The sequence below is a fragment of the Arvicola amphibius genome, chromosome 12 (genome assembly GCF_903992535.2).
Source record: "Arvicola amphibius chromosome 12, mArvAmp1.2, whole genome shotgun sequence".
NCBI classification, from domain to species: domain Eukaryota; kingdom Metazoa; phylum Chordata; class Mammalia; order Rodentia; family Cricetidae; genus Arvicola; species Arvicola amphibius.
This window is the reverse complement of record NC_052058.2, coordinates 21,620,129-21,644,459: the sequence shown is the minus strand read 5'-3', so window position 1 is coordinate 21,644,459 and position 24,331 is coordinate 21,620,129. Positions and strand designations below refer to the sequence as shown.

The 24,331-nt window shown below is 50.0% G+C and overlaps 1 protein-coding gene across 1 annotated transcript; it reads right to left on the bottom strand.

Annotated features, from left to right (window-relative positions):
- Positions 1-24,331, bottom strand: Atp1a2 (ATPase Na+/K+ transporting subunit alpha 2). The gene is made up of 23 exons (XM_038349057.1): positions 24,224-24,331; positions 19,748-19,852; positions 19,507-19,566; positions 17,479-17,682; positions 16,905-17,018; positions 16,521-16,655; positions 15,532-15,649; positions 13,437-13,705; positions 12,245-12,443; positions 12,026-12,135; positions 11,712-11,846; positions 10,868-11,057; positions 10,566-10,741; positions 6,018-6,154; positions 5,373-5,523; positions 5,110-5,278; positions 4,754-4,908; positions 4,281-4,404; positions 3,945-4,090; positions 3,618-3,748; positions 1,288-1,389; positions 1,045-1,136; positions 1-73 (listed from the first exon to the last, which is right to left on the bottom strand). Exons 1-23 carry the CDS (start codon positions 24,233-24,235, stop codon positions 45-47), a joined length of 3,063 nt encoding a protein of 1,020 aa, XP_038204985.1. The 5' UTR covers positions 24,236-24,331; the 3' UTR covers positions 1-44.

Genomic DNA, 24,331 nt, shown 5'->3' with positions numbered 1-24,331 from the left:
TCCAGAGCACCCCATCTCTCCCATTCTTCCTTTCTCCAGTGATCTCAGTAGTATGTCTCCTTCTCCACCCAGCCTGTGAGAGAGATGGGATAAAGATTGCAGCAGGAACATAAAAGGAAGCAAAAGTTCAACTCCCCAGGGCTCAAATAGCTGAGATCAGAGGGAAGAAGTCTGGGGAATAGCGCAGAGGGAAGGGACAAACCCCTGCCTGGTGGGTGGGCTGTATAAAGGGGATGGAGGGGCCAAGCCTGTCTTCTGGGGAGACTTGTATTTCGTTCGGGTAACAAGTGTCTATGGAAGCAGCTGTACCAATGGCGCCGTGAGGAACTGCGCCAGAGGGACTGACAGCGCTTTACATTGTTTTAGAAATCAGATCTCAGACTTTATGTAAAAATGCCAAAGTTTTAGATGCTGGATCCTTTAGAAGACCACACATCTAAAATATTGGACCTCTCAGCCCATTCATGGACCGATCATGTGTGGCTTGTAGGTCATCCGTTTCAATCCAGCCAATGATCAAAAATGCTTCCAGGGAAAATAAACCAACTCCTGGTTGATGCCAGGAAATCAGGAGCCCTGTGTCCTGGTACCAGTTTTTATTCCTTGCCTTATCATCCTAAGTGAATGAATCCCCTCCATGCATCCTTCTATCAGCAAAATGTATAGATGATTAGATCATCTCCAAGGGTTCTAATCTGATGATCTGTGATCCTAAAGCAGTGGTTCTCAGCCTGTGGGTCGTGACCCTTGGGGATCAAACAAACTTTTCACAGGGATTGCATATCAAATATCTTGAATATCAGATATTTGCACTATGATTCATAACAGTAGCAAAATTACAGTTATGAAGTAACAATGAAAATAATTTTATGGTCAGGGCTCACCACACCATGAGGAACTGTGTTAAAGGTGTGACAGCATTAGGAAGGTTGGGAACCACTACTCTAGGTGGGACATAGGATCTGAAAGGAAAAGGCCAGGGTGGGCCTGCTCAGGGCTTCTGGGACCTTAGGGTCAGAGCTGTCTGCGGAGTGGAACGCTTACCCCCAGGGTACCGCCGCAGGATGAGCTTGCGGACCTCATCGTAGATGAAGATGAGGAGACTGTAGGGAAATGCACAGAACCACCAGGTGACCCTGAAAAACAGTGGAGGGAAGTGTCAGGGGTCTCAGAGGCTGGCACGGTGTCACAAAAGTAAAATAAAAGTGAATTAGAGCCTAGGTCCCAAAAGGAGCCCAGGATTTCTCTGTTCCTACCACTTTCTCAGCCACGTGTACAGACACTTACTTGAGTGGGTACATTCGGAGGGCCACCCCCATACCCGGGCAGTAAGACAGGAAGGCAGCCAAAGCTGTCTCTTCTAGGAGCCCAAAAATCAGGATCTTGTTCCTAGAAAGGCAAAGAAAAGAAAGCAGGTAGCCAGGTAGCATTGGAGGAGGATGTGGGGAGGGAGAGCTCCAGGGGCACCCCTTGGAGCAGAAGGGAGGGAGAAGATGTGAAGGACGGCTTCTTCATCCCTATCAGCTTCAAACCTCTTCTCATGCTTTATGTAACCAAAGGAAAAAAAATTTCTTCTGGCTGGACGGTGGTGGTGCATGCTTTTAATCCCAGCACTTGTGATGCAGAGGCAGGTGGATCTCTGTGAGTTCAAGGCCAGCCTGGTCTACAAGAGCTAGTTCCAGGACAGCTAGGACTTACAAAGAGAAACCCTGTCTTGCAAAACCAAAAAAAAAAAAAATAAAAAATTTTTTTTCTTCTGCTTGTTCTGGTTACCTCTGGTTACTGTGTATTATACATCTATCCACTCGTTCAATAATTATTTCTTATGTAACTCAGTACCAGAGATGTAGTAGTCAACACAGACAGCTTATAATTGTTATTGCTCTAGGCCCATGAGCTGGGACAATATCATCTTCCCAGCAAGGGGTCTTTAAAAGCTCCTCTGGGCGGAGCCCATTGGTGTCTTCTATTTCTCAGCATCTCCTACAGACCTGGGTGGTTGTGCATCGCAGACATGGAGTGAAGAGAATGTTTGCAATACGCTGAGCCCTGCCAGCGTTTGCTCCTGTGTACAGGAAGTAGTTGGTATATATATATATATATATACTCGCTGTATCAGAATTTAACAGCACGACGGAACAATTTTCTGAGAGCAGGTTTTAGAGTCAGACCTGTCCAGTGTACGCTCGCTTAGCCATTTCCTGACTTTGAGGAGTTAAAAAGTGCCTAATTTCTTAGAGCCTCACACTTCTTCTCTACATACAATAAGCATAAAAAGACATGTTTTCTTTGGTTACATAAAGCATCAGACAATGTCTGAGAAGGATATAGGGAAAAGCTCTTTGCTTTTCTTCCACACAATCTACATTTAAATGATTTTTGCCTCTCAAGTTACACTTGCTAGTGAGTGATAACTATGTTAGAATTTATTATAAGTATTTGAGGATTCCAAGCAGAACTAGAGTAACATATCATCACTGTCTTCTTGGGGTTTGCCTAAGGATGGCCCACTAGAAAACCTAGCAGTTTCTTGCAAGTAAGAGCCTGGCTCATATGGCTTTTGGAAGTACTGTTGAGAGTCTCTGAGGACTTTTAACTGCCCAAGGCCCAGGCACACTGAGGCTGCCTCTGGGCCAGGTGGTTTGTGGGTACTAATACCACTTCCCTATACTTAGCCAGAGTCATGTTGATTTTTTTCTCATTTGCCTCTTGGGTGGTCTGAGTTCATCAGCTTGGTTCTGTCCCCACCTTCCTGTGTCACCTGTAAGCTGCCCTGTAAGTGTCTGGTACAGGACTGTGCCTAATTTCCTAGATTCTCTGGGATAAAATTTATCTGGGAGAATAGCCACCTTTGTCTATGGTAGGAAACGGAAAAGAAACCAGTGTGGCCCCTTTTGTACTCAGCCTCCATCTGTGTTCAGATCACGAGGGAATAAGTTGCCAGATGTGAACTTATGCCAAGTGAGCTACTGCAGTGTGGGGTGGAGACCAACCTGGAGGGCCCTGACCAGCTGAGTGACCTTGTCATCTAACCTTGGAGGATTCCCTGCCCACACAGTGTACGGCCATACCCGCCTGGAAGACCCTGTCGTGAGAGTAGAGCGAGGCACTTAATTCACGGCCAGGCTCGTGGGACCACACTCTAGGAAGGCCTGAATATGCCCCCTGGGCAGAGGCAGGACCACAGGACAGTGCCAAGTGTTGGTGTGGAGAACAGGAGACCTGACCCTGGGCTTAGAACCAGGCAAAGGATATGGCTAGGTGCCACCTGAAAAGGGACTGGAAGAGGAAGCGAGAAGGAGGGGTGGGAGGACACTAAGGAAGACGAACATGAAGGTAGGAAAACATGACAATAGAGTGTAGTTCCATAGAGCCTTGCCATTCCGTCCTCGTGTGTGTGTGTGTGTGTGTGTGTGTGTGTGTGTGTGTGTGTGCATGTGCGCACGTGCATTTCAATCCTGTCTATGGATAAGTAGCTAGGTTATTACAGCCAGATACCTTCTGAGTAAACTTGAGCCCCATGAGCTGAGGGGGTCTGGTATTAGAACCCTGGCCTACATGGGTTGGTGTCTAGAGGACTGTCTGGGTGGTAGGTACTGGTGGTGATCGGCGCTCACTTCATGCCTTGCTGGAAGACTGAGTTGCGACGGGTCTTGCAGATGATGAGGTCAGCCCACTGCACAACCACGATGCTGGCAAAGAAGGCCGTGTGGCATGTGAACTCCACCACCTTCCGCTGCTCATAAGTCTGGGGAAGAGGCAGGCAGAAAGAGGTCAAGTGTGAGTGGAAGGGATGGATAGTACCAACTGACAGCATGCTTTAGGCGGTTGCTAAGCTTGGCACTTAACCCATTGTCTGCCCCTAGCTTGCTCCCTGCCAGTTCCTGCCAGGCCTTCAGCCCCACCCCGTCTCGTTGGCATCCCACTTACACAGCCCCACTCACCCACTCTTGCCCATAGCTGTCCTCCAGGTCATTGGTGGTCCGGTCATCCCAGTCAAGGCGGATTCCCAGCAGCCGTGATGGCAGGAAACCATTCTCTGCCAGTATCACAAAGTAGGTGAAGAAGCCCCCCAGAGCCTGGATCATGCCTGGAAGAGGTTGTAAACAGAAGGTGGGACCTGAGCAGAGAAAGAGCCAGCAAAGGGCCACCCCTTGGGGATAGAGATGGAAGTCTCTGTCTCTCAGGGTGCTGGACTCTTTCTTGAAATTTCATTCATCTCTCTCAGGCATGGGACGAAGCTTTTGGGGACACCCTCCCAAGCCCCTGGCTGGGCGCACCAATCTGTCCATAAGCCATGCTGATGAGCCTCTCGTTCACCAGCTTGTCCGTCTGGGAGTTTCGTGGCTGCCGCTTCATGATGTCACTCTCAGCTGCTTCGTATGCTAATGAGATGGCGGGAACCTGTGTACAGAGGATGCAGGCGGGAGGAGACGTCTGAAGAGATTCTGTATCTAGAGCAGCAACCACTCAGTGAAGAATCAACAGAATTCAGCACAGCGGTATTTAAGATCCTTTTATCACTAGGGGGTAGTTTAGGGGTAGAGAGAATGAGTGAGTCCTGGGTTCAATCCCCGGTACTATAGAGTGGTGGGGAGAAACTTCCTGTTTTCCCTAGGCCTGTGCTTATCATCTGCTGTCTACTGCTCGGGGTCTGGTCTGATACCCTGGCGCAGCTCCTTTGTCCGCTGCTCACCCCACCCCTGTTCCCTGTGATTGCCTGGTCGGATTGTACTCCACCCTCTGGCCTCACCATGTCTGTGCCCAGGTCGATGCAGAGGATGGTCACGGTGCCCAGTGGCAGTGGGATGTTGGCAATGATGAACAGCAGGAAGGGGGTGATCTCAGGGATGTTGCTGGTCAGGGTGTACGCGATGGACTTCTTCAAGTTGTCGAAGATCAGGCGGCCTGTGGGGAGGTTCTGAGGGCATCAGGGAGGTTAGAGGAACTCTCCCCCGCCCTCACCCCTGAGGTGTGGCTGGCTGCTCATTTTTCTAAGAGGAAGGTTTAAAGCTGAAGCAGCGTGGAATCTTAGTGTGAAAATCAGAGGAAGCAAAAGGTCTGGCTTCAGACATCCTGGATGTCACACAGCCCACCCTGCTTCCTCACCCTCCTCCACGCCTGTCACGATGGAGGCAAAGTTGTCATCGAGGAGAATCATGTCAGCTGCCTGCTTAGAGACATCAGAGCCAGAGATGCCCATGGCAATGCCAATATCAGCCTTCTTCAGCGCAGGGGAGTCGTTCACCCCGTCACCAGTCACTGCCACAATGGCTCCCTGCCGGGAGGACACCAAAGGTGCTTGAGGACAAAGTCCTTGCCTGTCTGGCCCCTGACTTTGCCCTGTCACTGCCTCTTGCTGTCTTGCTCACCTGCCTCTGACACCCCTCCACAATGATGAGCTTCTGCTGAGGGGAGGTCCGGGCAAATACGATCTCCGTGTGGTCCCTGAGGATCTCGTCCAGCTGCTCTGACGTCATGTCCTTCAGGTCTGACCCGTGCACTACACATGCTTTGGCTTCTCTGGAGGATAGAAGCAGTAAGAGCTGACCATCCACACTCACGCCTGTCCCGCTGCCCCTCCCTGCCCCGTGTGCCTTAGTTCCCCTGTGAGGTGGGACTCCGTTATTGCTTTCATGCCCTCTTCTATGACACTGAGTTCCGCTATTTTCTCTCATAGAAGGCAACACTACATCCTCCCATGCGGTACCACACAAGCATGAGGGCTGTTTGCTAGGCATATCCCATCCCTATAGCAACCCTGCAGTGTGGACAGCATCTCAATTCCGTAACTGAGAAAATGGAAGTTCAGGACTGTAAGATGTTTCCAAGGTTACACAGCTCATCACTGGAACAGGCTGGACACAAAGCTGTCGGTGGGAATGGCCATTGGACAGGCAAAGGAAAGATTTTAGTTTAAGGGTTCCAGAGATGCTGTCCAGATAGCCCCAAGGAACCCTGACAGCCTCTGGGAGAGGATGTGTTGGCTAGGGACAGGGTCTTTGTAAAGCCCTTACCTGGGATTGACTTGGCTCACAGGAATGTTGAGCCGGGCTGCAATGTCCTCTACGGTCTCGTTACCCTCTGATATAATGCCCACACCTTTGGCGATGGCTTTGGCTGTGATAGGGTGGTCCCCAGTGACCATGATCACCTGATCGGAAGAAGACAGAAAAAGAAAGTGTTCAGCTTCCCCTCCTATTCCTTTCCCTAAACCATGTAAAATTAGACTACTAGATGCCTGAGGTTGGTGAATCCCAGCCAAAGAGAGGAGGGGTGTGTGTGTGTGTGTGGTGTGTATGTGGTGTGTATGTATTTATGTGGTGTGTGTAGTGTGGTGTGTGTGTGTGTGTGGTGTGTGTGTATCTGGTGTGTGTTTATGGTGTGTGTGGTGTGGTGTGTGTATACACAAATGTTTGGTGATAAGGATAAGAGACAGTGACAAACTGTGTTGGGTTCAGGGTTCAGAGGATCAGAGAGAGTCCATTTAAACAGCCAAACACGTTTGCGGCAGATTAACAGGTTAATGAGGGTCCCCCTTGGCAGAGGAGAGTCTGTGTGTTCTCCCTAGCCCCCGTTTCTGTCTCTTTCTCTCTGTCTTCTGTCTCTGTCTGTGTCTGTCTGTCTGTCTGTCTGTCTCTCTCTCTCTCTCTCTCTCTCTCTCTCTCTCTCTCTCTGTGTGTGTGTGTGTGTGTGTGTGTGGTGTGTATGTGGTGTGGTATGTGTGGTGTATATGTGTGCGTGTGTCTCCTCTACCTCTCTGGGACAAGAGCTTTAGGTATGTAGCCCAAGCTGACTTCAGACCCACAGGATCCCCTTGCCTGTGCCTGTCAAGTGTTGGGATTATGGACATACATTCCCATGCCTGGGTTGTCTGGGAAATTTCTTTAGGAGTTTGGCTATGTGGGAAAAGAAGCTGCCAGAGCTGGATGGGTATATCCTTTAACAGTTCCTCCTTCTCCTCCTCCTCTGCTCCCTCTTTTTATTATTTTATGTGTGTGGGTGTTTAGTCTGCATGTATGTCTGTGTGCCACATATGTGTCTGGCGCCCTTGGAGATCAGAAGAGGGCATCTAATACCCTGAATGGTTGTGACCTGCCGTGTGAGTCCTCTGAAAGAGCAGCCACTGAGTGCTCCTAACTGCTGAGCCACCTCTCCAAACTCCAACAGCTCCCTTCGAATACACTTAAGGAGACCAAAGTTGTGTGAGCACTGAAGATTTCTTCAAGGTCACAGGGACCTCGAACAAAGGTTTGATTCTCCCAGTGTCTCGAGTGGTGACGTCAGCAGTGCGGTTGGCTAAGATGGAGACAGTGTTCAGCTGCTGTCATGTCCCTCGGCCTCCGACAGCCCTGCATGGTATGGGGATAATTAACGTTCTTTGCTGTTGCAGACCGCATGGAGTGGGATGGGAAGGGAGGAGGCCTGGGAAGAGGCTATTATCAGCATAAAGTGATCAAGGCTGGATGAAGACAGATTGGCATATGTGGGCTTGTGGGAGACGTCCCACAGAACTGAGGAAAGACACCTCTTCAGGCCCCCGCTGCCTTCTCTCCCACCCCCATTATTAACCTGAAACTACCCGCAACATGCCTCCTATTGAAAACAAGTGTCTCGGCAAACCTCACTGTCCTTGACTCCCTCAGGCCTTGAAACCCCTCACTCCCTTGGCTTCTGTGCCTCCTTCATTTCTGCCCCAGCTGTACCCCTACCTGGCAGCATGTTCTTTCAAGCCTCCTCAGGGTGGCAGAATGGAGCCTAGCAGAGTGGAATAAGTGCTGGCTTTGGACAGAAACTAAGTTTAAACATTGACCTTCGCCAACGGTTGGACCTTAGACAAGTCAGTTTTCTATGTCAGCACAATGGACGGGGCGATCTACATCAGTCCAGGCTGGCATTATGGAGACACTCAATAAACGTTAGCTGTGTCCTACCCACCCCACTGGTTTCTCTTTCTCCCCTTCCCCAGAAATGTTGGTGAACCTAGGGTTTCATGCTTCACCCTTTCCTTGACTACTTGCGTATTGACCTATTGCTTCCTGAACAGTATGATAAATATTTTTGGTAAGCCTTTAGTTTGTACGCATGTGCTGAGATTTAAATCTGCAGACCTGACTGTCTTTCTTTTTTTTAATGGAGTGCGGATGCTGGCTACCCCTTCTCTTATTTTTTAAAGATTTATTTATTTATTATATACACTGTTCAGCCTCCATGTATGCCTGCATGCCAGAAGAGGACACCAGATCTCATTACAGATGGTTGTGAGCTACCATGTGGTTGCTGGGATTTGAACTCAGGAGCTCTGGAAGAGCAGTCAGTGCTCTTAACCTCTGAGCCACCTCTCCAGCCCCTGACTGTCTTTCTTGAACTCAAGCTATATTCCAACTGTCCCCAGATTTTCTCTCCCTCCCCGTCCCCGTGTGCTTCTCACAGATGCTTTTAATGGAAGTTCCATGCTGCACGGCTACCTGCACTCCCCGCACCCCCTCCAGCTCCTCTCCTCATAGATAGAGTATCTGCTGTATTCACTGGGTCCTGTTCTCTCCCTTATCCTTCCACCCCATGCCCAGCTTGTTCACCAAGTTCTCCAAATGTTTTCTCGAATGTAACTATGTGTCTTCACTCCCTTTTCTCTGTCTTATCCAGATCCTCACCCCTCGCTTGACTATTGTGCACGTTTTAATCTGTCTCCCTGTTCCTGACTTCAGTTTATCCCCACATCTCATCCCTCCTCCGCTAGGTAGCCTTAAAGCTATATCTGTGACAGTTGTGGTCTTCTGTGGCACACGGGATAGAGCTTGAGTCTGGCATTTAAAGGAAATCCTTCCAACTGGCCTTGACCCAATGCATCAGTCCCAGTCCCCAGTGCTCTTTCATCATCTCTCCCCCACTGACCCGTACACCTCCACCTCCTGATAGTGTCGGCACGTCTGGGTACGTACTGTTCCCTCATCTAGCCATGCCTCTCCTTCCTTTAGAGCCTACTGAATCCTCAGCAGCCTTCAAGGCCCAGGTCAAATATCATCCCTTCTGTTAAACCCTGTCTAGTTCTCAGAGGCAGAATTAACAGCTCCCAGTTAATTTTCCATAGAGTCCTTGCCCAGCCTCTGTGTGATTTCTCATCATGCTGAGAGGCACCTGACTGGGCAGAAAGACGGCGCGCGGCTTCCAGACAAGCCAACTGTGCTTCATAATCCCAGTTCGCCTCTTACCAACTGTTCTATTTTGGGGAAACTATTTACCTACTCTGAGGTTCTGAGTGTTTGTGTCTTACAATGGGGGTAATAATGCCCATTTTCCATGCTGGGTTGTTATTGCAGTCAAAACTAACAAACACCCACAGCACCAAGTCTTCTGGTGTGGTGGCTAAGAAATAGACTGCCTTGTTTCCAATTCTGACTTCACAAATTACTAGCTATGTGCTCTTGGGCTTGCTGCTTGTGCCTCAGTTTCTCTTTCTGTGACAGGGAAGATGCTTGTGCTTACCTAGAAGGCCGCATGCTTAGTTCATCTGGTGCATCTAAAACATTAAAATAACTTATCCTTAGGGCATCTGACCGATTACTCAATGACCTCAACTCTTAAGACTGTTCTATGATATGTTTAGAAGCATCAGCCCTCCCCCCCCCCCCCCAGAGATCTTGAGATGTGGAAGCCAGGCCCAGTTTCTAGTCATCTCTGTATTCCTAGTGGGAAACAAAGACTTGACTCTCAGGGAGCAGGTTGTGTTGCATTGTTAACAAGAAGAAGAAGAAGAAGAAGAAGAAGAAGAAGAAGAAGAAGAAGAAGAAGAAGAAGAAGAAGAAGAAGAAGAAGAAGAAGAAGAAGAAGAAGAAGAAGAAGAAGAGGAGAAGGAGGAGGAGGAGGAGGAGGAGGAGGAGGAGGAGGAGCAGCAGCAGCAGCAGCAGCAGCAGAAGCAGCAAATGATGGCATCAGAATTGATGACCAGAAAAAGAAGATGTCAGGGACCTGTCTTGGAAATAGGAAACTGAGTTTATGGATGGTCGATTGGTTGGTTGGTTCATTAAATAACTTGGCGCCTCGCACAGTGTCCGATGCACAGTTGATAAGCAATATATATTTGCTGGATAAAGAACAAGCCAAACAAATAAGAGACCATATTTAGTGAGAAGAGGTTGTGGTTGGACAAAGACTCAGTGTGGAGTCATGGATGAGTGAGGAGAATATAGAGTGATAAGGTGAGCTTGTTGAGGCAGACAGGAGCTTTCTAGTCCCCATTCAGAATGGTTAGACTGAGCAGTTGGGCACTCAGATAACCAAGTATCCATGATGGGAGTGCCAGCTGGTGCTTAGAACGAGGAGAGAGGGGTGCACATGAGGTGGGGCAGGGAGCTGGGTGGGCTAGGTGATAGATAGGCATGAACAAAAGGAAGAAGCAAGAGCTCTTGTCAGGCAGATGGACAGCTTCTCTAGGTCAGAGGGAAGGAGGCCACCAGGAGCCTACATCTCCTCAGGACAGCAGCTGCTGTGGTCCCTTGACCTCTGCTGGTGGCCAGGCATACCAGGACAGAGGTGGGGGTGGGTGGTAAGGAGGTCATCGGTACCTTGATGCCTGCGCTTCGGCACTTGCCCACAGCATCTGGCACAGCTGCCCTGGGCGGGTCAATCATGGACATAAGCCCCACGAAACAGAGCTTCTCTGTGGGGAAGTTCAGCTCGTCCGTGTCGAACTTGAAGCCCCGAGGGAACTTCCCGGAAGGCAGGTTCAGCTGGCAGAAGCCTGAGGAAGAGCAGGAGGGAGGAGTGAGAGCAGCAGAATGGTTGCCTCCAGGGCTCATCATGCTAGAGATACTAACAAGGCTCAGGAGCCCCCTTCTCGGCCCCGCTCTGGTTTTGGCTCCCTCACCTAGCACACGCTCCCCGAGTCCTCCCAGCTCCATGTAGGCATTTTGAAAGGCATCCTGCATCTCCTTGTCCAGAGGAATCTCCTTGCCCTGTACCAGGATGGTGGAGCATCGATCCAGGATGCGCTCTGGGGCCCCTTTCATCACCAGCACGTGACTCTGGGGGCTGTCTTCTCTCTCATGGATGGACAACTGGAGAGGGGAAAGGCAGTCACAGAGGGTGACTCACTAGGTGGCTTAGCACAGGGTCTGACAGGGAGCAGCTTCCAAGACAGAAGCTTTCCTTAATAACATAACTCTAATCATCAGAGAGTGTCAACAAAGGAGAAACTATGCGTGGAAGGTGTTTTCATATCATCCCAAGTCTTAAAATCTGAGAGTCACTTCCACAGAATGATGATCGATTCAACAAATAGTTATTAAGATCAGTTAGGGCAGGCATTGTGCTAGGGGTTGGATGGCTTTTATTAGCACTCCCTATTCCCCCAATGACCCAGGGCCTTTACCTCTATGGTGCCTGCAGAGTAGAGCCGAGACTATTCTTGGCCTTAACAGACGCCTAAATACTGAGGGATACAGTAAGGGAATTACAAAAGTGTGCTTTAGTTATGTGGCCGGGGGGGGGGGGGGGGGGGGAAAAGAGGAGACCATGACAGGTTGCGTGTAGTAAGGTTTGCCAGTCAGAGGATGATGGATGGCAAGCACGCATGTAGCTAGTCCATGTGTCCTGGGCATGAAGCAGGGGTGGGAGCACACAGCCCTTCTTTCTGTTGAGTCTCCGGTCACTCGCTCTCCCCATTTTGGTCCCTCTTTCTTTCTCTGTTCCACCCAGCAGCCCAGCCAGACCTGATATTTGTTGGTCGAGTTGAAGGGGATTTCTGCCACCTTAGGGTTCCTGTCCCTCATCTTCCTCACTGAGCCACAGGACAACTCAATGCATTTGAGCAGAGCTGACTCAGAGGCATCACCAGCTGTGTCCCGCTGCCAGAAGAAAATAGAATTCAGTGTCACAGTGGGGGAGGGAAGGGAGTGGAGGATGGGAAAGACAGGGCATCAGTTGAGGTCACCAACTCAGTGTGAGAGGGAAAGCTGGGCATCAACACGGGACCTTTGGAGACAGTCCCCTAACACTGTGCCGGCACTCACTGGCTGACCCCTACCTTAGACACAGAGATGTTCTCCTGCCCAGCCTTGAAGACAGCACGATTGCAGAGACCGGCAATCCGAGACAGGGCTGTCCACGTGGGAGACCGTTTGTCAAATGTGGCCCCTGGGGAGAAATAAGGGAGAAAGAAGCTTGGTCCCCTGTTGGGGCATTTTCACACATTCATCTCCTGCTTCTAGCCACCCCCTTCTCCCTTTCCGGAGAACCAAATCACCAGACTGATCCTCAGTGGTGTCGGCCTCATGGATTTGGTTGTCAAACCACATGTGGGCCACGGTCATGCGGTTCTGGGTGAGGGTGCCCGTCTTGTCCGAGCAGATGGTGGACGTGGAGCCGAGGGTCTCCACCGCCTCCAGGTTCTTCACCAGACAGTTCTTGCGGGCCATGCGCTTGGCGGTCAGGGTCAGGCACACCTAGTAAGTGGAGAGAAGGATAAAATGGTTCAAGTTGCCAGGTGGTAGTGGCGCAAGCATTTAATCTCAGCACTTGGGAAGCAGAGGCAGGCGGATCTCTGTGAGTTTGAGGCCAGCCTGGTCTACAAGTGCTAGTTCCAGGACAGCCAGAGTTGTTAAACAAAAAAACCCTGCCTTGAAATAAATAAGTAAATAATCAATCCAAGTCTAGAGTGACAGGTGTTCATGACCTTTTTCTATCCTGAAGCTCTATTCCTTTTTTCTTAATCCTACTCACAGATAAGATTGGGTGGGGCCTAGCTGTAAATAATGGCAGTTGGCCATTAGGCACGTTGAACTGGTTCCTAGGTGTGTCTGTGGGAAACGCCCAGCAGAGTGCTGAACGCACCAGACTCGGAGCAGGCACAAAGATGGAGAACCGCCTACCCAGAAGGGACAGCAGAAGCTGTGGGAGAAAATGAGAGCAACCAAGAGGAGAGTGGAGTCTGGGGCTCGTCAGCCATTGAGTTTCTGTGAGGACACAGGACAAGAGAACCAGGACGGTGACACATCACGGGAGCTGATGAAGGGCGGAGAACAAGAGGGTGGACAGGAGTATCCATTTCAGCAGCAGAGTTAAGGATGGGAGCTGGGAAATGTCACTCGCTTTGCTAGTTAGTCACCGGTGACCTTTGAAAGAGTCTTTACAGCAAGTGAGACAGGATGGAGCCCAGACTGCAGCAGGAGACAAGCTCGCAGATGGTGAGAAACATGACCATCGCAAGCCCCCAAAGAGAAACTGAATGCTCAGATACAGCTCAACCCAAAATTTTTCAACTTATAACTCCAAGGCACGCATTAAACCGTTTCTGTGTACAGCATCTGCTATGTGACCGCAGGGACTCGAAGGGAAGAACATTGCTGAGAAGCAATAAGCAACTGTATTTGTATCAAAGGGGGAGAAGGACAAGGACAGTGATTGGCACTGGTAGTAATTCAGCCTGATCCACTCACAGTAACAGTGGCCAAAAGCCCCTCGGGCACATTGGCTACGATGATGCCGATGAGGAAGATGACTGCCTCCAGCCAGCTGTAGCCCAGGATGAGGGACAGCACGAAGAAAGAGACCCCCAGGAACACTGCCACTCCTGTGATCAGCTGGATGAAGTGCTCGATCTCCATGGCGATGGGTGTCTGCCCGACCTCTAGGCCAGAGGCGAGAGTGGCTATGCGGCCCATCACTGTCCGGTCACCTGTGGCAATCACAATGCCCCTGGCAGTGCCTACAGTAGAGGAAAGACCACCGGTGAGTGTTCTGGGCTTGCCAATGATGAAGTCTCATCATATTTGCTAAGGAAACAAAACCATCACTGAGTAAATAAGCCAAAGACTCTAACCCCAGAGGCTACTTTCAGTAAACTGGGTTTACCCTCCCGGCCTAGATCACCAATCTCAGATTTAATACAATTGCAAATTCTTTGCTTTTGTATTCGGGCCTGAGAAGACATCTTGCAAGTAATACTAAAGTTCAAATTGAAGAGGTTCAATAAATGAAATTTAAACTGCCTGCAACATTTCAGCGAATCAATCTTGGACTAGATATTTTTCAAAAGCGTTTTATATACAGAAGTAAAGTACTTATTGATTTTAGGGGGAGGATTTGGACTTAAGATTTTCTTGGGCCAGCAAGACAGTTCAGTGTGTAAGGGCACCACCCATGAATTCTGGTGGTCTGAGTTGAGTCTCTGGAACTCACGTGGTGGAAGGCGAGAACCAAGTCCTGCAAATCTTCCTTATGGGTACTGTGGCATGAGTGTGCTTACACACACACACACACACACACACACACACACACACACACTTAGTGTTAGGTATGAATCTCTGTAAAGGGAAGTCAGGTAATCAATCATTCACCATGTATGACATCACAGGGGTCTTTGGGAAAGGAAGTGTGGTACCGTAGGAAGAGCATGCATATTGAGGTCAGCCAAATCTGGGCTTGAATGCCTGTTTGAACTCCTACCTAGGAGTCAGTAGTCAAATGGGATAACTGTGTGAAGTACTTTGGCGAGTGCCTGTCACATAGCAGGCATGCAACACATGCGACCTCTATCCATTTCCTCTCTTCAGAGCTAGCTGCTGAATAGGCAGCAAGAACACCTTATCTGACCTTTCAAATACATTCAGTTTCGGGAAATGTATGATAAATCAGAACCTCAGTACATTAAAAATTTAGGAAATTTAATGTGTAGTGATTTTTATTGTAATTCTATTTCTCTGAAGGAGGGAACCAAACCTAAAGAACCAATAAATGGAGGAGAAAGAGTATCAGGAAAGGAAAGGCACAGAGCCGGGATGCAAGAAGCCATTCTTTATCCCCATCTGAGAGGTCTGTGTGCTAGGAAGCCTCTCTGCTACCACCTCCTGCCCCCGGATTCCTTCCCAGAGTCAGTCCTGGCTGAGCTGGCCAGCTTGACCGTAGAGTATGGGCTACAGTTGTCCTTAGGTTCCTATTCTTACGTGGTAACAGCCCCCAGAGCTCTCATTTGCCACCAGTGCTCATCGCTAGAACCCAGAACTGAGATGGAAAAGCCAGGGCAGACTGCACGTTACAAGAATTTTCTCCTCATCGTGGCCTAGATATATGATACAACCTGGAGGAGGACCTGATTTTCACCACAAAGTTCTCCTGACCCAGAATGAGCCTCCGGTTTCTAACGATGAGCAGAGGAAGGAAGCAATTGTTCCAGAATCACAGACCTAGAAGATGTCACCTGACTCCCCACCCTCCTAAGAGTCAAGTCTGTGTGTGTGTGGGGTGGGGGGAGCATCGTGACCCACTATCTGAAAGTTTTGTGGGAGGCTTTCAGTCTGGGAATGAACAGAACAGAGAGCTTCTTGGGGAGAGGTGACTTCCAATAGAGGCGGTCTGCCCTTGGCCAATGCCCTGCTCTCCAGAGATGACGATTTCTGTAATGTTCAGGGCCCTGTTCCCTCCTCAGTGCCCTTTATATGCAGAACTTTTGCCAAATAAGTACAGCTACGGGAGCTGGCCCCTTCCCTACACTGTGCAGGGATAAGGAGCATTCTTGGGAGGTTAGCATCTCACCTTCCACACAGTTGGTAGAGAAGAAACAGATATTGCGGGTCTCCAGTGGGTTCTCATGGGTGAACTCAGGGGAACGGGTCTGGGGCTCCGACTCCCCTGTTAGGGATGAGTTATCCACCTGAGGAGAAAAGGGGGTACAGTCATCAAACTGGCAGCAGCAGTAGCAGCACTGTGTGCACACAGCTGTCTCCTGAGCCAGATCCAACCGCCCTCAATCTTCATGACAAAAGGGACGGAATTGCACTGGCCCTCATCACATATCTATGACATTACTCAGCTATTGCTCCTGCTGTGCTTGGGAAGGCTCTTCCTGACTTTTACGTGCCTTTGGGTTATTTACTTAACCCACGAGGTCTTCATTTGTTCACCTGTAAAGTGGGGAATGTAAACAGGATCGTTGCATTGCCCAGCTCCAGGGGCACCACCACCAAGGCAGTCTGTGACATTGCCACCTCCTGGGGTTGACCAGGCGGCAACATAGAGCAGCTTTTGTTACAGCAGCATCTTTTTCCAGACCCTTCTCTATGCAGCCAGGCTGGGCTGACTTTGAACTCTCCATCCTCCTGCTTCTACCCTCCACCTGCAGAGTGCTAAGGTTATAGGTGTGAAGACCCAGCTTCTTCTTCTTTATTTCCTTAAATTTATTTATTTAATTAATTTGTTTGTTTATTATTCGGGGCTCTCTGTAGCCAAGGCTGGTCTGCAATCTTTCAGAGTGAAACTGAATAGAGTATGTAAGGTTTCTGTCGCATAAATGGTATTCCATATACAATAGCTATAAAATGCCTATATCAAAGAAATCCCAGGGCATAAAGCTTTTCTAACACAGATACGCAGAGGTAGCTGTAGCCATCCTATACTGGAAGGAAGTTGAGTTGGGAGGCTGAGGGGAAGCCTTGACGTTTGCAATTGAGTTTCTGTTCAACTTTCAAGAGGGCCTCTCTTGACTCTGCACAGACTCAACCACTTGCTCTTGGCGACCTCCTCACCTTGCAGCCGTGGGAAGAGATGATCCGGAGGTCAGCAGGGACACGGTCCCCACCCTTCACCTCTACCAGGTCTCCTACCACCACCTCCTCCGCATTGATCTGCATCTTCTCCCCCTCTCGGATGACCAGGGCTTGCTGTGGAAAAGCCAAGAGCACCTCATGCAAGGTTCGTTTCCACCTTTGTGCTCCAATTGCTTGCTCTCCCTCCAAAGGAGGAGAAGAACCCCCACCCCTTCAGCAGCAAAACTTGGCCCTGGTGTGGAGAGCTGAAAAGGGTATTTTCTGACCATCTTTCTTCTATTTCAGACCACAAGACTACTGAGAGGTGAGTCCTCTCAGAAACCTTATGCCCCAAGCTGGATGGAGCCAGTCCCTGCCATCTACCTGAGGCACCATGTTCTTGAAGGAGTCCATGATCTTGGAGCTCTTGGCTTCCTGGTAGTAGGAGAAGCAGCCGGTGACAATGACTACAGCAGCTAGCACGATACCTAGGTATAACTGGTAAGGAGAAAGAGCTTCACACACTTAACATTTCTCACCTGGGGTGGCTGTCACTTGGGAAGACCTCTCAGAGTCATACTATGTAGGATCCCCAGCCTTCACCTGAGCCCAGGTGTGAGAAAGATGGTGAGTCTTTCTCTCCAGCCTCCCTCCCCCCAGCTTTCTAGCCTACACCCCTAGCACGGAAGGAGCAAAGATGTGAGTTCACATGGCTGAAGCTTTTCTAGGAGTGCAGTCCCAGGCGTACAGACCAGTTCGTTTTAGTGGACTGAGTATGGAGGATCTCTCTCTCATATCTGACTGAATGTGTTGGGGGTGCTCCACAGGCTCTTTTCAGCCTGAGGTACTGGGACTGTGATATTGTTCCCCAACCCTTACCCCTTCACCTTATCTGGGATTTAGAGTCAGAGGGCAGAGTCATGGGCTGACTGGTCCATGGGTTGGGTGTATGGCTCACATTATCATTAGATGGCTCGTCCTCCATGGCAGCCAGGATACCATAGGCTAGGAAGCAGAGGAGGGCCCCGATCCACAGAAGGATAGAGAAGCCCCCGAAAAGCTGACGACAGAACTTGACCCACTCAGGAGTTGTGGGAGGTGGTGTCAGGGCGTTGGGTCCATCCCGAGCCAGAATGTCCTGAGCTCGCTGGTTAGTGAGGCCCTAGGGAGAAGGAAAAGATATAGGTGTGGGACAATGGAACAAACCTTACCCCCATCACATCTCTCAGCATCATGCAAAGTAATATCCAGCTGGAGAGAGAAAAAAATCTGCTGTGGTTGGAAGGGGTAGGATCATCAGGAGGGACCACACAGAGAAACTGGGGTCTGTGAATGAGACTTGGGCCTTGACGGCTAGAAAGGACTCTTGCTGTGGCTCCACCTTCTGTTATTCTTGGGTTGAAACGTGTTTTTGTTGGAATAGCATGCATAAGCACACCGGAAAGATTCCTCCTCCGACCTCCCTCCTTTCTTCTTGCAGATCCTTCCTTTCACCAGGGTTCCAGGGAAAGCCTCACAGCGCGGACCCTTAGTGTCATGTGACTTTGGCAACCACTTATGGCTTTCCTAAGAAAGCCTAGCTATTCTTGAGGCCCCAGGCTAGATCAGAGGCCTCTTTCTGGATCCAGGCAGCCCCGCCATGCTTGATTCTAGAATGGTTCTTACTATATCACACTGGAATTCTGTTTGCATGGTTTTTGTTTTTAGATTCTTTTGCTACCGACTTCGAGCAGGACCCACTTGTTACTGACCTTCATGTCATTCATTTGTCTACTTTATATGTGAATGTTGAGCTCCGACTACATACCCCAGCAATGGGAAGGATCTAGAGACAGGCACTGTCAACAAAGCCCCACAATCTAAAGAGGAAACCTTCACAGTAATAAATACACATGGGTGCCGGAGAGTAGAAAATGTCACAGGAAATGAAGTAATGTCAAAGAATCGGAGCAAAGCAGTTTAGGAAGAGACACAAGAGGAATGGGCCAGGGGTACTGCTAATTTTTTTTTTAAAGACAAGGTATGGTTCTAGCTTTGAAGTGACTTTATAGCCCAAGCTGGTCTTGAACTTGTGGCTGACTTTACTGTATTTTCATTTGTTTGAGCCAGGCTTTCAATATTTTGTCTAGGATAGTCTTGAACTGTTGGGCCCAAGTGTTCTTTCTGCTCTAGTCTCCTAAGAATTGAACTTAAGGCATCACACAAGCTCCACGGCATTCTCTCACTGAACTACTGCATAGCACTCGTTGATTTCGAGACAGGGACTCTAAGTTGTCCTCTCTAGCCTTGAACTTGCAGTCTTCCCTGCCTCAGTCTCCCGAGTAGCTGGGGTTATAGGTGTGTGCCCGTGTATCCAGCTTAGAGGAACAATTTAAAACATTTTTAAATGATGGGCTTGGCAATCTGGCTGTGGCCTGTGTTTATTTATATAACCTAACTCATCCGAGGACAGGTGGCGGTCATCCTGGGGAAGGAGGAGAGAAGACCGAGCACTCTTTGGAGCACAGGATTAAGCGAGGAGCGTGGGCCTGGGTACAAATTCAGCAAGTCACTTTCTGATTCTCCTTGCTTTCATAAACAGGCTAACCATGCCTGACAGAGCGAGGATGAGGATTAAAGAAATGTCCACGCCGCATCTTATTACTGAGCCACCGACGTAGCGGGTGTCAGCAAGTACTATCATAACAGGGATGAGTCACTTTGCTGGTCCACGTCCATCATCTCTGAGAGCAGTTGCTTGAGGCAGAGCACAGAGCCTTGCCAAAATCTGAACCCTGGGTCCTCAGGAATTCTAGCTTCCAGATACACAGGCAAAGAGGGGGAAGCAGGGGTCCAAAGTCTGTTTCAGACTGTGCCACTGACTGTGCCCATGACCTTAGGTAAGTCTCTCGTCTCTGGGCTGCTCCTCTCATCTGCAAAGAGCATTGTGTTCTAGTTTTGAGTCTCTCACACCTGAAGCTCACCTCCCTCTCATGGCTCCACTCACCTTGGAGAGATCCACTTGGTATTTTCGGCCCAGCTCATCCAAGGACAGCTTGTGGTCATCCTGGGGAAAGGGAAATGCAGACACTTTGGGAGAGGAAGCTGAACACACACTGGGGCATGGGATTAAGTGAGGAACATAAGCCTGTATACAAAGCTTCTTTGGGTGCCCATGGCTGCTGGGGTGTGGCTGTCAGCACAGAGCTGCTCCTCCATGGCCCTGCTGAGAGCACCGTGGTCCTTACCATGGCAACCTCCTTCTTCAGCTCATCCAGCTCCTTCTCTTTCTGTTTCTTCTTGCCACCCCCATTCTCCGCCGTGGTGGCGGCAGGCGAGTACTCACGCCCTGCCTACAAAAGAAAGGGAGGGCAGGGATGATCAGGGAGACTGGATGGATGGAGCCTGTTCCCACTTGCTTTCGAGGATGTCCCAGCACCGGAAGCAGGATGGTGGCTGAGAATGGAGCAGGAGATGGAAGAGCCCAGGCAGAGCTGTGAGGACCACCGCATTTGAACTTTTATCTGTTTAGTATGTGATATGGGATTCTGCCAGATAAAAAAAGAAAACATGCATTTCGAAAAACACCATCCAAGGTGATCTGAGAGAATTCTGGGAGTGGACAGGTGTTGTGTTGACAGATGGGTAGGGTATCCTGGAGGGATACCTTTGCCTAGTTTAGAGAGGAATTCTGGGTAGAGTAAGAGTCCTGGGAAGGCAAGAGAAGCAGGTTTGGTGGTGGGAGTGGAATGGACAGGGATGATGGACTGAGAGAAGCTACTGGTGACAGGTTCAAGTATGTCTATAAAGTGGGAGTCCAGGGTATGCTGGGCGCACTCAGAGCCTGCTGGCAGGCTTACCTGGAACTGGACAGAGACAAGTCACAGGACTTGAAACCCCAAAGCACAATTGGGTCCCTTTGCCAAGATAAGTATAGGGAGTAAAGAAAGATTCTGTTCAGGTCAGCTGGGTGTTTTAATAGTGATCTTGTGAGGTCCCCATTTGCTCTTCTCTTCAGGGCCGCTGCAGACTTTCAGGGTTTCATAGGAGCTTCTTGAGGGAGATGGTGGGGATTCTTCATTTAGATAGAGGCAGCCTTGGAGGAATGGGCTAGGTGGGGACTAGGAAAGGCCTGGGGGGTTATGGGTAGTGTGAAAAATACCATCATCTCCCTCCATGGCTCTCCATCGGGACACAGGGGGTGGCTAAGTTTCTGCTCATCCCTCTGGCTTTTCTGTGGACCCTAAAGGTCATACTGAGTTTTTAGAAGTAGTTTTTCTAGCCCATGGTTGTGACCGGCATTTCCCATAAAGAATGGGTACCTGGTAGAAACAATGGCCTGTGTGGCTTTTGTTTGTTTTCTCTTTCAAGATTATGCATTTGGGGGGTGGGGGTGGTTTTCTTTTTTTTCTTTCCTTCCTTCCTTCCTCCTTCCCTCCCTCCCTCCCTCCCTCCCTCCCTCCCTCCCTCCCTCCCTTCCTTCCTTCCTTCTTTTCTTTTCTTTGCAACTTTTTAGCTGACTGCGAAGGTTAGTGGAGAGTGGAGGATGCGCTCAGGAACCTTCTACCCCTCCACATGGACAGCCTCCCTCCCTATCAGCATCTCACATTGTTGGAGAGGGACATTGTCTCATCGCTACCTCCCAGTGGCCACAGCTGACAGGCCGGCAGTGTATGTTCTATGGATTTAGGCAGATGTATATCTGTGTGGACCTCCCGTTTCTCTAGCACGTGGCTGTGCCACCCTAGATCCTCAGTGTCCCATGGTAACGTATTCTATCCAGAGTTAGAGCGGTCCAGGGCACTTAGCACCCTGAGTAATAGAATTCAGCCCAGTGAAATAAGGAGCAAGGAAAGGAAGGGGCCTTCCAATGCAAGATTATAGGCACTTGTTCCAGGATTCAGGGACCTAGGAGATGTGGTCTTGGGGGCTGCGTTGCTCAGACACGCTCCGTTTAGAAAAGGTGACCAACACATCATGCTCTGTTCGCTATCCGAAATATCTACCGATTCAGTCTGGTCTTGATCTTCTGAGGGCCAAGCATCCTAGGGAGACTGAAGTGGCCATCAGCAAGGTAGAGAAGGACTCAGAAATACCTGTCCTCTCCCCAGATGATGTAAGAGGCTTTTCTTAATTGGATTGAAATGCTTTGGCCTCTTTGTTGAGGTATACAGGGCCGAGTAAAGGATGGGAACCCACAAAAGGTCTGAATGTAAGAAAGCAATCTGGACAGTCATTGGTGAGATCCTTGGGGGCTTCAGGAATGGCAGAGTTTGTGCTGGAGGCTGAGGAGCAGAGCCCAGAGGACTCTCGGCACGTTTGGTGTAAAATAAAATGCATGAAAATGAGAATCAAATGCCCACTTCTGGAGCTAGGAGGGATGGCGTGCACGTCTGTATTCCCACAAATCAGGAGGTAGAAGCAAGAGGATCGAAAATTTGAGTCCAGCCTGGGCTACGTAGTGAGAGTCTATCTCAAACAAATAAACAAATGCTTCTGGTGAAAAAAAAATATTCTGGCTCTTGCATGTTGGTATGTTGATTGTGGCTGAACTAAACAGCTCCATGTGGTACCTTCTTTTCCTCTGCTCCCACCCTGTTCTCCCATAAGTGTGAAGCTTGGGACACACTGCCCTTCCCCCTCCTCCTGTCCTGGCAAGGATCTCAGGCTCCACAGCCAGGAGCCTGCGGAGTTTTGGGGCCAGTGGCTGCCCAGGGAAGAAAGAAAGAGGAAGCGGGGACCCCCCTTTCCCTCTCTGCTCTTCCCTCCCTCCCCCAGCACAAGTCTCTCTCTTTGGGTCTTGAATGCTGAAGGAGAACAGAGAGTTCTTTCTGAGAAAGCCAGAGTCTGGGACGGAGTGGGGGTAGCTGGAAACCAGCCAGCGCTCCCCCCACCCCCACCTCAGCTTCTGGAGGAGGCCTGGCTCCCTCCTACCAAAGTGATTTGTTCCCTCAGCTCCCACACTGCCCTTCACAGCCACACAGTGATGGGCTGGGGTGGAGATGAAGAAGCGGACCCCAGAGTTGAGTGTGGAGAGCGGGAGCTTGTTTTCTGCAAGTCTTCCCTGGTAGGTAGGACTCTGAGCTCCCAACCTTAAGCTTCCAGACTTAACCCAGCTTTTCAAACAGACCAGACCAGGAGCAGCCACTAGGTTAGGGGTGCCAGAGGTTATGGACCCAGCAAAGGTGCTAGTTATGATGGGTGGAGGGGGATTCAGAATGGGGGAATTCAAGGTCAAATTGCTTTTCAATTAGAAAGAACTGTGTGAGCTAGGTCCTTGCTCTAAGGAAGAGTGGGGGTGGGTGGCATCCTATCTTCCTTTTCTCTTAGATGGAGATAGGGCTTGCCTTAGCCCTGACTTCTCAGAGGTTCTGCACCTCAGCTGGACCTTTCCTTTCTATAGCGAGATATTGCTGAAGGTCCCAGGACAGAATGTCTTCCCACGACTATGACCACTTCCTCAGGGAAACGTGTTGCCCATAAAGAGCTCCTAAGGGTGGGCTCACAGCCCTCGCCCTGCCTCCATCTGTGTCCCTGAATGCCCAAAGGTTGTTCACTTGCAAATTCACCTGCTGAAACATAGTGTGGGTTCACTCATACATGTCTGCAGCACTACCAGCTTCCTGGGAATACAGAGTGTGAGGTTGTGGACACATATACACATGATCACACACACGCACACACTTGCACGGTACTCTTCTATTTCCAATTCCCACCCTAACTCTGGAACCCTGGTGTCCAGACTCAGAGTGTTTCCAGCTGTTCAGCTTAGAGCAATAACACGTCCTTGCCTGACTCCTCGTTGGGCCCAGAAATTGGCCCACAGCACCCCATGGCACTGTCTCCCTGGCATTTTGTAACGCCTTGCCAAACCCTTTCCCTCCGTGCCTCTTTTGCCAGCATTCCACAAAAGGAAGGCAGCCTAGCACAGTATGGAAAGAGATTGGGTCACTTTCCTTCATATGGGAATTTCATTTCCAAGAATTGGAAGCCTTGTCCTTGCTCGCTCAGACATGGCTATTAATCTTTTCATTGGCAAATCCATCCATTGCTTCAGGATGCCGTGGTCAGGGGCAGTTCTCACCAGCCTTTGGAAAGGTCCCCAAAGACTATGGCCTGGAGCCGAGGACACTGTTGCTGGGGACATCTGGAGGGGTGCTGGGGTGAGGGTTGGGGATAGATTCTTGCTCTCCGTCCCAGCTGACTCTGGCATGCAGGGCTCTTGGAGCTGGTGTAGTAAGCTGCCTGGTGGCCCTGGAGTGGGGTGTTCCACAGCTGCTTTGCAACCCCAGGCTGGCCCCCTGTCCTCTCCAGCTAGGACCTCAGAGGAATAGATATTTTCAGTGGGTAACAAGGGCGGGAGAGAACTAACAGTGCCGACCATTCCTTCAGCTGGGAAGCCAGGAACTGTGGTGAGAGAGGAGGGATTTTGGCAGAAGAGATGAGGGGATGGAGTGTGGGGAGACTGAGGAGGGCACTTGAGTGGCTTCTGGGCTAGTTGTGGGAGAGAAGGAAGCCAGAGTGGCTGAAGAACGGGGGACAGTACTTGGGCTAGCACTGTGGAATCTACAGGCATGTGCAGCTGGGCGACTCGTTCCAAGTTCAAACCGTCCCACTCAGCCAGCCTCCCTCACCCTCCCTCCACATCCCATTCCCACCCCACCCTTTCTCCATTGTCTTCTTCACCCTCCAGAGAGTGGCCCCTGATCTTTGGGGATACTCACCCCACGACCCATCTTGGGGCAGAGTGGCTGAGGGGACCTGGGCTGAAAAGGTCACCAGGAGGATCTCAAGACCACACTGCCTGTCTGGGGCAGCTGGAGACCCTGGCA